The sequence below is a fragment of the Camelina sativa genome, chromosome 12 (genome assembly GCF_030686135.1).
Source record: "Camelina sativa cultivar CO46 ecotype springtype chromosome 12, ASM3068613v1".
NCBI lineage: Eukaryota > Viridiplantae > Streptophyta > Magnoliopsida > Brassicales > Brassicaceae > Camelina > Camelina sativa.
Window position 1 is genome coordinate 35,096,947 of NC_141891.1, and position 12,936 is coordinate 35,109,882.

Here is a 12,936-nt window from a genome sequence, read left to right on the forward strand (position 1 = left end):
AGATCGTTGTTTAAGCTACGGTCTACCTCCTCTGGAAACAGCGAAACAACATGGTGCATAATGGCTCTCTCCTTCCCCCATTGACACTTTTCAACGATATTGATAGGGAAGTCCGGAATACCGTTATTGTGAGACAAAACCGAAAGTTTTTGCAGGAATCTTATGGTTCTGTGGATCCGCTAACTCTGTGTTGTTGACACCAACACTCTATTTTGTAACCCTTGTTTTTATTTTTTTTGGCAAGGTTACATTCTATAGGTTAATCTTTTGTATAACCAAACCCTACATATTTTAATATGATATTCACATTTTTTCAGAAAAAAAGAAATTATCTTGGATATTGAAGGCTACCAAGGTAATGGTTACGTAGTTTGGTAATGTAAAGAAATGAAATAAAAAAAGGGACAAAGATGAACATGGAGGTGTGATGTCAGTAATAGTGACGTCATCCATTTAAGTCCATCCTCAAACAAAATAGGAGAAACAACATGGGTTTAGAAGGGAAGAAATACCAAACCTCATGAGCAAAGGTGCAGTCGAAAAAGGTATGCTGCATGGATTTTCTTTGATTGGGTAAACTATTTTACATTTACGGTATAATTTAGAGGAGGTAAAATTTAGTATTAAGGATATATGGTTTATTTTTTAAATGTTGAAAATTTAGTTTTGTGGTATTTTTGAGAAAAAGTATATGTTTTAATAATATTAAAAAATAAAACTATAAATAGTATTTTTAGAAAAAATTATTTTAGTGGTATTTATGACAATTTTAATATATTTAAATATCAAAATGTACATCAATCTTATTATTTTATGTATTTTAATAACAAATTTTACATTTGAACCAAACAAAACACCATTGCGAACCGTTTGTCTCTGAGGCGATAGACAAGGGCCAAGGTGATCGTGCCTTTTCATATTCGATAATTCTTTCTCCATCATCACTAAAGTGAACTACGCTGGTCTCCAATGATGTATTTTGAAAAGTCGGCAAACAATAAGTATAAGAAGGTTCCGGCGATTGAGAAATGAGTTAATATTTCTATTTTAAAAATCGTTAGGCGTTAGTCAGGGAGGGTCTAGCAATTAATCAGAAAATCGGATTTGCGTTTGTATCTAATATTATATATATAATAAAATTGTAACATATTCGTAAGATTCAAACCTAGTATAATGGTTTGTGTTTGTATTCAAAACCAATCGAACCTGAATTTGATGACCAGAAACTCAATTTTGTGATTTTTTAGCTTTATCAATTTAATTAATGAGGGGCAAAATAGTCCTTTTAAAATTAAAGGAAATTGAAGAGTAAAATATCATTTACCAATTAAAAAAAAAAAATTATGGGTCAAAGATTTGATTAAAATCCTTGTTTCTGTACAAAATATCAAACTATGTTGCCTCCATCATTATTGTACACTACAACATTCAGTATTTTCGTATTTCTCTTTTTTTGTTAATCCTGACATTTTTGAACGCGATTTCATAAGTTGATCCAATCTAATCTTCCAAGGGAAAGGAAAAAAATATTTCTTTTTTGTTTATCAGCCTGAAATTGTCAATTACAAAATTTGATCATAAAACACATTCATAATATTGCTCCTGAGTTTCATGAGGCTAAACCCACATTCAAAAAAAATACTCATGTTGTTCCATGTGGGTTATCTTTTTTTCTTGTTTCTTAGAAAGGCTTAAACCTACGAGCAGCTCGAAGTTGTTGTATTCTCTTCTTGTCTTGCTCAAACTTACTCTGAAGCGCCAAGATTTCTGTCAACAAACAAGAAACACACAAAACCAAGAATAAATCTATCAGAATAAGGGCAGACAGATCAAAGGGCCACTTGTAACTAGGGGTGCGTATAAAATCTGATTGGAGCCAAACCGAAACTGACACAAAACCAAGTTTGAAGCCTTGGATATAGAAAAAGCCAAGACTTACCGTTGCGTTGTGCTTCTCGCCTTTGGAAACGGTAGAAACCATGAGCGACGGGCTCACTCTGTTTCTTCTTAGCAATCTTATCCTCCACCGCAGCCTGCGAGAAAGATCCAACGGCTGTTCCAGTTTCAGTTTCGGTTGTCTTTTTCCTTCCTTTGTGATGCACGACCACAGTCCATCCACCTTCTGCAGCTTTAGCTTCTCTATCTTTTTTCTCCTGTTCAACACATATGACAGCATTAGACAAAAACAGTGTACTCACTTAGATAACAGACATGTACGCTCAAAAATATAGGACGGAAAGAAGAACCTGTTCAAGGCGCTCTTCGTGAGCAGTCATAAAGTCATCGATTCTCTTTTGCAGCTCGTCTAAACCAGGTCTACTCTCATAGTAATCAGTAACCCACTCTGCAGTAGTTTGAAAGAGGACTTATCAAGTTAAGGCAGAAACAGATTCAAGAGTGTTCAGGCTTATCTGACTAATATCCAGCTAACTAATGGAAGAAACAGCAATCATTCATACTTTTCATTCCCCTTGTGCAATCCTCATCGCCTGAAGAAATTTCATAAACATCTTCCTCCTCTTCAATTTTGTTCTCTTTCGTAGAGGTAATGTCAATCTTTTTGTTCTTCTTCGATTTCTTAGACTTGCCTACAAAAAAAACGACTTACTTTATTAGAAAAACGATGACAGCACCAAGCAGCTCTGTACTACCGGTTACTTATTTCAGTTCCACGACGGCCATGCCAAACACAAATAATATTCATATAAATCTCACATTAATATCATATGATAGAGTTAGATAGACAGTAAAGTTCACATACTGCTAAAAGAATATATTACACAAAGACTTGAAACTAGCTAAGGTTCTTCATGCAAATGAATGAGTTAACTACATATGATTAGACAAGCCTGAACTACTCACCTTCTCTTTTCAGATGATCATCTTCGACTGAAGCGCTACTTATTTCCTCGGCCTTCCTTTTCTTCTTTGTCTTGTTCAATTTTCCCTTCTTTACTTTGACTTTCTCAGTTGGAATAGCTGTAACAAGAACCAAAGATACTAAACTCAATACCAGAACCTAATAACTGGGTAGTAAATTCAGATTGCTCTGCCAAAAATAAATTAAAATTCACCTTCCAGATTTGGTTCGCTTATATCAACATTGCCTTCTTTCTCTTTTCTCTTCTTCATCTTCCCACTGACCTTCCCATCAGCTGGAGAGCTATCTATTTCCTTACTCTTCTGAATCTTCTTCTTCTTCTTTGTTTTGAGTTTCTCACTTGAAATAGCTGTAAGCCAATAATAAAAGGTACTAAATTCAACACCACAACACATCTTATAACACTAAGAATATCTAATGCCATCAAAGCCAAAACATTCACCTTGGAGCTCTGTAGTCTGAGCACCTTGGAGCTCTGTAGCCTGAGGATCCTCGCTTAAGTCGACATTGCTCACTTTCACTTTCTTCTTCCTCTGAATTTTTTTTCCAACTCTCTTCCCATCAGTCTCTTCTGCATTGACTTTACCCGTCACTTCAATTAGACAAACAAAAATTTACAAAAGCAACTAACTTCAGCTGCACAAAGATTAAACCCTTTGTAATTGAGTTCAATGTCATTCCAAATTAAAGCTCTCAAAGTTTCGAAATCAATTACGCTAACTCTAAGAACACAAATCTTAGTACACATAAAACACTCATCAACACAAATACAATACAGTGCAAACTCTTATAAGGTCTTACCTCACAAATCAATTCAAAAATCGTGAAACCCAATTAAGCATGAAAGAAACAAACAAAAGCGAGAAAATTAAATCCTACCTTGGTGAGGATTACTCTTTTTCAGCTTTCGCGTCTCTTTCATCTTCTTTTCTATCGGCGTCGACGCTATCGGAAAAATTGGGATTAAGTCAGGGCACGACGATATTAAAATTAGGGTTTTGTGAGGTTTTGAACTGAAGCAGATACAAGGGTAAAGTCGTTAATAGCAGCAAGACGGGAGGACATATACGTATTTCTCATAACCCGGTCCGTTCTCGGTTTGATTCAGTTACATTCGATTCGGTTCGGTAATTAAATTTATGAACTCGGTTTGGTTTCGAATTATTTTGATCCGAAAGATTCGATTCGGTTTCCAAAACGTATTTATCATAAACCGGTCCATACCCGGTTATTACAACACAATCGACTCAGTTCCGGTTTTAAATTCGGTTGTTTACTCACTATTGGTAAATAATCCGGTCTGGTTCTACTAATGGAGAAATTTGAAACGGTTTACGGCTTCTCAAACTCGTTGCTGCACATGAATCATCTCTGTTGCTGCAACACCTGAGCAACAAAACAACAATGGTGAATTTGTTGTCTGCAAATGGAGAAGCCTTGATTGCACAAAGCATCTGTGGAGCTGTGTTGAAAGGAAACTGGAAAAATGTTCTGAAACACAAAGTTGATTCTGGGTTATTGAAATCAGCGATCATCACTCAGGTAATCTCAGAGCTTTCTTTGTATTCTGGTTACGGCGGACCTTCTCTTTCATGGAGTTTTTATACCTGGACTGATTCGTTACCAAGTTGTAAGCATAGTTTACAATCATCTTGGAGAATGATTTTGATTTTAACGAAACACAAGCATTTCAAAACTGCACACCAACTGCTCGATAAATTGTCTCAGAGAGAGCTTTTGTCATCTCCACTTGTTTTGAGATCTTTACTTGGAGGTGTTTCAGAAGACCCAGAAGTTTTATCTCACGTTTTTAGCTGGTTGATTATATATTATGCTAAATCCGGGATGGTCAGTGATTCTATTGAGGTGTTTGAGCAGATTAGGAGTTGTGGATTGAAGCCTCATTTGCAAGCTTGTACTGTGTTACTGAATAGTCTGGTTAAAGAGAGATTGACTGATACAGTTTGGAAAGTTTTCAAGAAGATGGTTAAGTTAGGTGTTGTGGCTAACATTCATGTGTATAATGTATTGGTTCATGCTTGTTCTAAATCCGGAGATCCTGAGAAAGCTGAGAAATTTTTGAGTGAGATGGAAGAAAAAGGTGTGTTTCCTGATCTTTTTACCTACAACACGTTGATCTCGGTGTACTGCAAAAAGGGTATGCATTATGAGGCTTTATCTGTGCAAGATAGGATGGAGAGAAGTGGGGTTGCTCCTGATATCGTCACTTATAACTCACTCATACATGGGTTTAGTAGAGAAGGTAGAATGAGGGAAGCGACAAGGCTGTTTCGGGAGATCAAAGGAGTTGTTACTGCGAACCATGTTACTTATACTACTTTGATTGATGGGTATTGTAGAATGAATGATATAGATGAAGCTTTGAGGTTACGTGAGGTGATGGAGTCAAGAGGGTTTACTCCTGGAGTCGTGACCTATAACTCGATTCTACGTAAGTTATGTGAAGATGGAAGAATACGAGAATCTAACAGGTTTTTGAGTGAGATGAGTGGGAAAAAGATAGAACCTGATAATATCACTTGCAATACTTTGATCAACGCATATTGCAAAATCGGGGACATGGTATCTGCTGTGAAGGTAAAGAAGAAGATGATTGAATCGGGGCTAAGACTTGACATGTATTCATACAAAGCATTGGTTCACGGGTTTTGTAAAGTGCTGGAACTGGACAATGCAAAGGAGGAACTGTTCTCTATGCTAGAGAAAGGCTTGTCTCCAGGATATTCAGCCTATTCTTGGCTCGTTGATGGATTTTACAACCAGAACAAGCAAGAAGAAACCGTAAAATTCCCAGAGGAGTTTGAGAAAAGAGGTCTTTGTCCTGATGTTGCTCTATACAGAGGATTAATAAGAAGGCTTTGTAAGTTAGAACAAGTGAATTACGCCAAAGTGTTATTCGAGTCAATGGAAAAGAAGGGTTTAGTGGGAGATAGCGTAATATACACTAGCATGGCTTATGCGTATTGGAGAACAGGGAATGTCACTGAAGCTTCTGCTTTGTTCGATACAATGTATAATCGACGGTTGATGGTAAACTTGAAACTGTATAAATCCATCAGTGCCTCTTACGCTGGTGATGAAGATGTTTTGAAGTTCTTTTGGAGTCACGTAGGTGATAGATGTCTTATATCGAAGAGTATTTTACAAGAAATGAATAGAAGTGAGGTCTTGTGAAGTTAACTAGTGAGTGCCTGTATAAGCTCAGTACTGATCATGTCAATGTTGAAATACTTGGTTAGACTTTGGAGTCTCTTGACCTTGTAGGTGACATATCAGATTTTTATGAAGAATCATTTTCTCACCTAATGCTTTCAAGAGGGTTTGAGTTTCCTCTGAGCAATTTTAATTGGATTCAAACTTCAAATCCTAAAAAGATGCAATCCTTGTAATAATAAAGCTGAATTAATCAAATCAAAAAACAGTACCAAAACTAAAGAGACGAGATCATAACAATCATTAGAATGAGTCAATCGAGCTAAAAATATCCCATATAACTCTGATCTGAACTAAATACGGATTAAGTCATTCTAATCTCCACTTGATCCGGAACACCTCATAATACCAACTCTTTAATGACAAGTGTCAGAAAATGAAAGCTTCATGGGAGCTATATAAACAATGGAACCTTTGGAGGAAACACTTCACTCAATTCAAATCCTACAATCTCACTTTAATTTGAAAACAAAACTTATCTTTCTCTTAACCAAGCTATTTGAAAATGTCAAGCAACCAGAACATTAGCTTCCAAGCCGGCCAGGCCAAAGGTCAAACTCAGGTAATCCTAAATTACTTCAACTATAATATTATCACAAGAGCTGATCCATAATTAATAGGGATCTCTTCAAGTGAAAAAAAAAAAAAAAAAAATTTAACATGCATGATAATATAATTATTTGTTATAAACTGGTGTTCAGGAGAAGGCTAGCACCATGATGGACAAGGCTAGCAACGCTGCCCAATCTGCCAAGGAGTCCCTCCAAGAGGTTTGTAAAATCCATCTAGTATTCATGAATTAGAATAGATCCCACCTAAATAAAAATATTAAGTAAGTATTCTTATGTAAATAATAACTTGGAATTAAATTGTTTCATACAGACGGGCCAGCAGATCAAGGAGAAGGCACAAGGAGCTACCGAATCAGTGAAGAATGCCACCGGCATTAACAAATGAAGACAGTATCATTCCATTTCCATGATGCAACTTTTTTTTGACGAATAAAAACAATAATTCATTTTTTGAACCTAAAGATTAGGTTTAATAGTTTGATTATTCAGACTGTTGTTTTTAAAAAAATATTTATTGCTACTTGTAATGGATTTTGCTTCTGTTTTTTTTTTTAATCTCATGATCATGTATTCTTTGTGATCCTTTCTCATTTTTGGATTTCTTTCATAAAATAGCATATAAATTGAAACATTATTTAATTAATTATGCAATTTTTAGTTAATTTGCTTGCCTGAAATCAAACCACCCCAAAATTTTATCAAAATTAACCAAACTAAATTAGTTACAATTTTTTTTTAAAATCAAGAAAGTTAAATTACAACGAAAAAAACTAACTGAAACCAAAATAAACCGAATTGTCATCTGTAAAACTCCATGCCGACTCTGATTATACCAAAACAAAATTTCTTGTGGTTTTTAAAATTTTGCTTTCGTTACAATCAGAACCGGCCTAATTTTTTGCGGGTGACAATTTGATTTATGACTTAGTTTTGGTTAGCTCTTTTTTCTTTTTCTGTGATTGTACCAAAAAAAAAAAAATAGTTTTGGCTCTAATTGTACAAAAACAAAAATTTACACTTTGCAAATTAAGACGAAGTTAGAAAAATTATTTTCGTCACTTATATAACAAGAAAACTACCGTAATTTTATGTCTTGTACAAAAACTCGATAGAATCAATATCAATTCACATCGATATATAATAAGAAAATATGTTTTTTTTTTTGATAAACTGATTATAAGATAATAAGAATAAGAAAATATTATCTTCACAAACACAAAGGACATAAGGTTGATAAGAAAAGCGAGACAAGAATTTCTCAAGTGTTCAAGAAAGAATAAATCCTTTTAGGACTAAAACTCAGAAGGCAACTTGGCATCTAAAAATACTGTGCAAAACCTTTCACTTTATTTATATTTATAATTATAAATAAAGCCCACAAACTCGAGAAGCATAAAGTGGTGAAATAGGCAGGGAAGATCAGATTTCAAGCTATCAACGAGGAAATGAGTCTGGATAGCAATTCAATGGTCCCAGTTAACTCCGGGCTAGAGAACTTGCACTCTCCTGTTCTCTCTAAGATTTGTGCGTGGGGCGTAATGTTTGGGCTCTTGGCAGTTTCATTGATCGCTATGGCTTATGCTTGCTACCACAAGCAAAACGCTTCGAATTCTTGCATCGAAGAGCAAGAGAAACAAGGAAAGAAGCAAGTGTTGAAGCCATTAGATATGGAACCAAAGATTGTTGTTATAATGGCTGGTAATGATAACCCTACCTTCTTGGCTAAGCCAACTAAGATCAATGCATGACTGATATTGTCTCAAATGATAAAGTTTAAAATCACTAGATTAGTGTTTTGTGTTTCTTTTGTTATGCTTGTTAATCGGGTTCGATGCACAGGACGCCACTATTTATGTATTCCTTCACTAGTATTCTGCTGATTTCTTATTTAAACTCGATTAGTTCGGCTTTAGATGATAAACATTTGTTGTTATTTAGATGATCCTCCTTTGAACATATTGGAATGAGAGCCGATATTTATATGACAGCTAAGCACCGCTATTTTTTTAACAGAATCCTTTTAGATGATTATGAACATTTATAAGAGAAAACAATTGTCAATACATAAACATAAAGGATCATCTAAATAACAACAAATATTTATCATCTAAAGCCGAATTAATCGAGTTTAAATAAGAAATCAGCAGAATACATAAAAAATGTGACAATACCATAAAAAAAAGGCGACAAAACATAACCTGTCTCATGAGTCATATATCAAACAGTAGAAGCAATAGCACACACGAATTGATAAGCTTCAAGGACTGTAAGCAAAAAATCAAACCACTCAACCTTGCCCCAAATCTCTTCATCTCAGCACACCAAAAATTATCTTCTCTTCATACATAACCTCTCTCCGGATTCATTTATCAAACAGTAGCAGCAGTAGCACACACAAATTCATAAGCTTTAGGGACTGTAAGCACAGAGTCAAACAACTCGACCTTGCCCCAAATCTCGTGATTGTTGCGTTTGTCAAGCGTGATCTCGGCACACCAAATCATCCTCTTCTCTTCAGACTCACTTGCAAGAAAATTTTGGTCCCACAAAAGCATCAAGTTACCACCATAATTCACCAATCTAATATCACTATCACTATCAATTTTCTCGCATCAACTTCATCATTATTACTGATAAGATTGTCGAGCCACATAAATCTAGTTTAAAAGGATGGTTTAAGGACTTATAATAAAGAATAATTCTCTTTATTTATTCATCACCAAAAAAAATAACTCAAAACTTTGGTCTCTCTCAATCTCTTAAACACAATCTCTCAAACTCTCTCCCAAAACTCATAAGGCTTACCACACCTTGGTAGCTCTATATATATAAAAATCTCAAAGACACTTTTCCAAAACCAATTAGGAAATATAACTTATTTAGATAACTCCTATACTCAAATATGTATATTTGAATATCTCTCAAACATACTTAGCTTGGACTTTAAGCTACTTCAAGCTTACTCCAACATTCTCCCCCATAAGATTGAAGCCACTGTCACTTACATCTTGAATCCCAATGAAGCTCCTCATTTTCTTGAACTTGATGTTGGATAAGCTTTGAACCTTAAGGCCCAAGTTATTCTTACAATGGACTGTTAAGAATAAGAGAGAAGATAAGCTCAAGGAATATTTAGGAGTAATCTAAATATTGGTGTTTTCCTAATAGGTTTAGGATTTGTGTTTTCATATAAAAGGCTATGTTGAGTTGTGACATAAGCCATGAGTTTGAGAGAGAGCTTTAGGAGTGTTTAGTTTTGAGAGGATATTTTCTAAACACATTAATAAAGAAAGTTGTTCTTTATATTTGAAAGTTCTTACTTTTATTCCTTTTATTTGGTATCAGAGCTTGGTTTGAATCAATCCAAAGGACCGGATTTTTGATTCAACATGAGCGAACTGTCGACGAATACTCGACAAAAGGACGTTGAGAAATCAGTCTCGATTCAATGTCCTCAACTCACCTCTTCAAACTATACAGTTTGGTCAATGAAGATGAAGGTGATACTCCGAATTCAAAAGGTTTGGGAAACCATTGAACCAGGCTCTACGGATGAAGATAAGAAAGATATTGCAACAGCCCTGCTGTTTCAGTCAATCCCTGAGTCGCTTATTTTTCAAGTTGGTGATCTTGCCTCACCTAAAGATATTTGGGAATCAATTAAATCGAGAAACATGGGAGCAGACCGTGTTAAGGAAGCTCGATTACAGACTTTAATGTCTGACTTTGAGAAGCTACGGATGAGTGACTCAGAGAAAGTCGATAGTTTTGCTGGAAAGCTATCTGAAATCGCAACACAGGCAACATCACTTGGACAACCGATCGATGAACCCAGGCTGGTAAAGAAATTACTCAACAGTGTGCCAAGGAACAAGTTTATTCATCTTGTTGCCTCTCTAGAACAAGTATTGAATCTCAATACTACTAGTTACCAAGAGATTGTTGGTAGACTCAAAGCCTTTGAGGAGAGAATACAAGGAGAAGATAAACAAGATGACACACAAGGAAAGTTGCTGTTTACGGGTTCTGACTATCAAACACAGTCGAACTATAATCAAAGTTTTAACAACTTCAGAGGAAGAGGTCGTGGCCGTGGTGGCAGTGGCTATAGAGGTCACGGTAGAGGACGAGGCAGGGGAAGATACAATGGACAGGATCGAACTGATGGATACACAAATCAAAACCAAACTCAGGAAAAGAAAGAGAAGGTAATAACTTGTTTTAGATGTGACAAGATTGGTCACTATGCCTCCTCTTGTCCCGAGAAAACACAAAAACAGCAAGAATCGAACAAGGTCGAAGCAGAAGAAACAGAGAAGGCTGATCAAACTCTGTATATGCATGAAGTTGTGTTTTTAAATGAAGACAAGCTTATCCCTAAGAACTACAGCAGAGAAGAAGGCATGTGGTATCTAGACAATGGGGCAAGTAATCATATGACAGGACAAGAAACTTATTTTTCAGAGCTTAACAGGAACATAAAAGGACAAGTAAAGTTTGGAGATGGTTTGTGTGTAGACATTGTTGGGAAAGGATCGATTTTGTTTGAAAGCAAGAATGGAGAACAGATTCTTGTGTCTGATATTTACTATATCCCTGACCTCAAGAGTAATATACTGAGTCTAGGACAGGCAACAGAGGTAGGTTGTGATGTCCGTATGAGACGTGACTATCTCACGGTACATGATCCAAGCGAAAGACTGTTGGTAAGAGTCATGCGTTCTGCTAATCGTCTCTACAAGATCAATCTCAAGATAGGGAGACCGATCTCATTGCTATCTCGACTTGATGACAATACCTGGAAGTGGCATGCTAGGTTAGGACACATAAGTTTCAAGACAATTAAGGCAATGTACCTGCAGAATATGGTTCATGGCTTATCGGATGTAAGAGATGAAAAGCTGCTATGTCAATCTTGTTTGGTTGGTAAGCAGACTCGACACGTATTCCCAAAAGCCACTCAGTTTGGTCCCATATCTCCAAACCACTTGAACTACTACATGCGGACCTGTGTGGTCCCATATCTCCTGCAACTCTCGCAAATAACAGGTATATATTTGTGATTATTGATGACTACTCAAGGTACATGTGGTCCATCTTGATTAAGGAGAAGAGTGAAGCTTTTGGAAGCTTCAAAGGATTCAAGAATGTAGTAGAAAGGGATCTTGGTAGGGTTATCAAGACTTTGAGAACTGACAGGGGGGGGGGGAGAGTTTACATCAGGAGAGTTTAATGATTTTTGTGAATCTGTTGGAATCACAAGACATTTAACAGCTCCATACACCCCTCAACAGAATGGTGTGGTTGAGAGGAGGAACATGACTTTAATGGAGATGACAAGAAGTCTTCTTAAAGGTATGGAGGTGCCAAACTATCTTTGGGGAAAAGGAGTCCGTCATGCTACTTATTTGATAAATAGGGTGCCTACGAAAGCTCTTGACAATATGACACCCTACGAGAGTCTGCGAGGAAGGAAGCCTAATATAGAACACTTAAGAGTGTTTGGCTGTGTTGCGTATGCAAAGGTTGACAATACGCTTCTAAAGAAGCTTGATGATCGGTCAAAGCCTCTATTACACCTTGGAATTGAGCCTGGATCGAAGGCTTATAGATTATTTGATCCCTCTACTCGAAGAATCACTGTTAGCCGAGATGTGGTGTTCAGTGAGAAAGACAAATGGTCGTGGAGTACGACTAGAGATAATGCAAATAGGGAACCTGGTATGTTTTACATGCGATGGGGAGAAGTAGAGGATATTGGAGAAGGACCAGTAGTAACTGAAAACAATGCAGAGAATGCAGGGGGAGATGAAACAGAGAGTGTTACATCACAAGAGAATGTAGACGATCATGAGGGTGATGTCATACAAGAGATTCAGCAGCTGCCTTTAAGAAGGACTACACGTCAGACTCAAAAGCCAAAACGGTTCGAAGACTATGTCATGCTAGCAACAATCGAAAGTGAGACACTTCTTTTCTTAATAAACAATGAACCGAGGTACTACAAGGAAGCTAAAGATCAACAAGTGTGGAGAATCGCGTGCAGAGAGGAGATAGAGTCCATCAACAAAAACAAGACATGGAATCTTGTTGATAGGCCAAGAGGAGTGAAGGTAATTGGTCTTAAATGGGTATTTAAGATTAAAAGGAATGCTGATGGATCTATGAGTAAGCACAAAGCCAGGCTTGTGGCAAAAGAGTATGTGCAAGAGAGTGGAGTAGACTTTTGTGAAGCATTCGCTCTAGTGG

General features: G+C 36.4%; 3 protein-coding genes and 1 pseudogene across 5 annotated transcripts; 3 read left to right on the plus strand and 1 right to left on the minus strand.

The window, feature by feature from the left end:
- Positions 1-1,517: 1,517 nt before the first annotated feature.
- On the minus strand, positions 1,518-3,907 carry LOC104732964 (uncharacterized). 3 transcript variants are annotated; one of them, XM_010452574.3, is made up of 8 exons: positions 3,761-3,907; positions 3,324-3,452; positions 3,075-3,230; positions 2,863-2,979; positions 2,460-2,588; positions 2,247-2,344; positions 1,940-2,153; positions 1,518-1,767 (listed from the first exon to the last, which is right to left on the minus strand). In XM_010452574.3, the coding sequence occupies exons 1-8, from the start codon at positions 3,801-3,803 to the stop codon at positions 1,682-1,684; spliced, it is 972 nt and encodes a 323-aa protein (XP_010450876.1). In that variant the 5' UTR covers positions 3,804-3,907; the 3' UTR covers positions 1,518-1,681. The 3 variants fall into 3 exon arrangements, with proteins under 3 accessions (XP_010450876.1, XP_010450875.1, XP_010450874.1); XM_010452573.3 differs by having other exon boundaries at positions 3,324-3,461; XM_010452572.3 differs by having other exon boundaries at positions 3,324-3,473; positions 3,761-3,882.
- A 287-nt stretch (positions 3,908-4,194) lies between these two features.
- Positions 4,195-6,203, plus strand: LOC104732963 (pentatricopeptide repeat-containing protein At5g38730). The gene has a single exon (XM_010452571.3). The coding sequence runs from the start codon at positions 4,286-4,288 to the stop codon at positions 6,074-6,076; it is 1,791 nt and encodes a 596-aa protein (XP_010450873.1). The 5' UTR covers positions 4,195-4,285; the 3' UTR covers positions 6,077-6,203.
- Positions 6,204-6,538: 335 nt separating this feature from the next.
- Positions 6,539-7,330, plus strand: LOC109128117 (uncharacterized). The gene is made up of 3 exons (XM_019233911.2): positions 6,539-6,677; positions 6,817-6,885; positions 6,998-7,330. Exons 1-3 carry the CDS (start codon positions 6,621-6,623, stop codon positions 7,070-7,072), a joined length of 201 nt encoding a protein of 66 aa, XP_019089456.1. The 5' UTR covers positions 6,539-6,620; the 3' UTR covers positions 7,073-7,330.
- Positions 7,331-8,090: 760 nt separating this feature from the next.
- Positions 8,091-8,608, plus strand: LOC109128104 (protein GLUTAMINE DUMPER 7 pseudogene; annotated as a pseudogene).
- Positions 8,609-12,936: the final 4,328 nt, after the last annotated feature.

Excerpts from the sequence above, each read along its gene's own strand:
- LOC104732963 (XM_010452571.3), top strand. The coding sequence starts at position 4,286 with ATGGTGAATTTGTTGTCTGCAAATGGAGAAGCCTTGATTGCACAAAGC.
- LOC104732964 (XM_010452572.3), bottom strand. The coding sequence starts at position 3,803 with ATGAAAGAGACGCGAAAGCTGAAAAAGAGTAATCCTCACCAAG. Across the intron at positions 3,231-3,323 it reads TCAGACTACAGAGCTCCAAG|CTATTTCAAGTGAGAAACTC; the intron begins GTGAATGTTTTG and ends ATTGGCTTACAG. Across the intron at positions 2,154-2,246 it reads ACGAAGAGCGCCTTGAACAG|GAGAAAAAAGATAGAGAAGC; the intron begins GTTCTTCTTTCC and ends TGTGTTGAACAG.
- LOC109128117 (XM_019233911.2), top strand. The coding sequence starts at position 6,621 with ATGTCAAGCAACCAGAACATTAGCTTCCAAGCCGGCCAGGCCAAAGGT. Across the intron at positions 6,678-6,816 it reads AGGCCAAAGGTCAAACTCAG|GAGAAGGCTAGCACCATGAT; the intron begins GTAATCCTAAAT and ends ACTGGTGTTCAG. Across the intron at positions 6,886-6,997 it reads CCAAGGAGTCCCTCCAAGAG|ACGGGCCAGCAGATCAAGGA; the intron begins GTTTGTAAAATC and ends TGTTTCATACAG.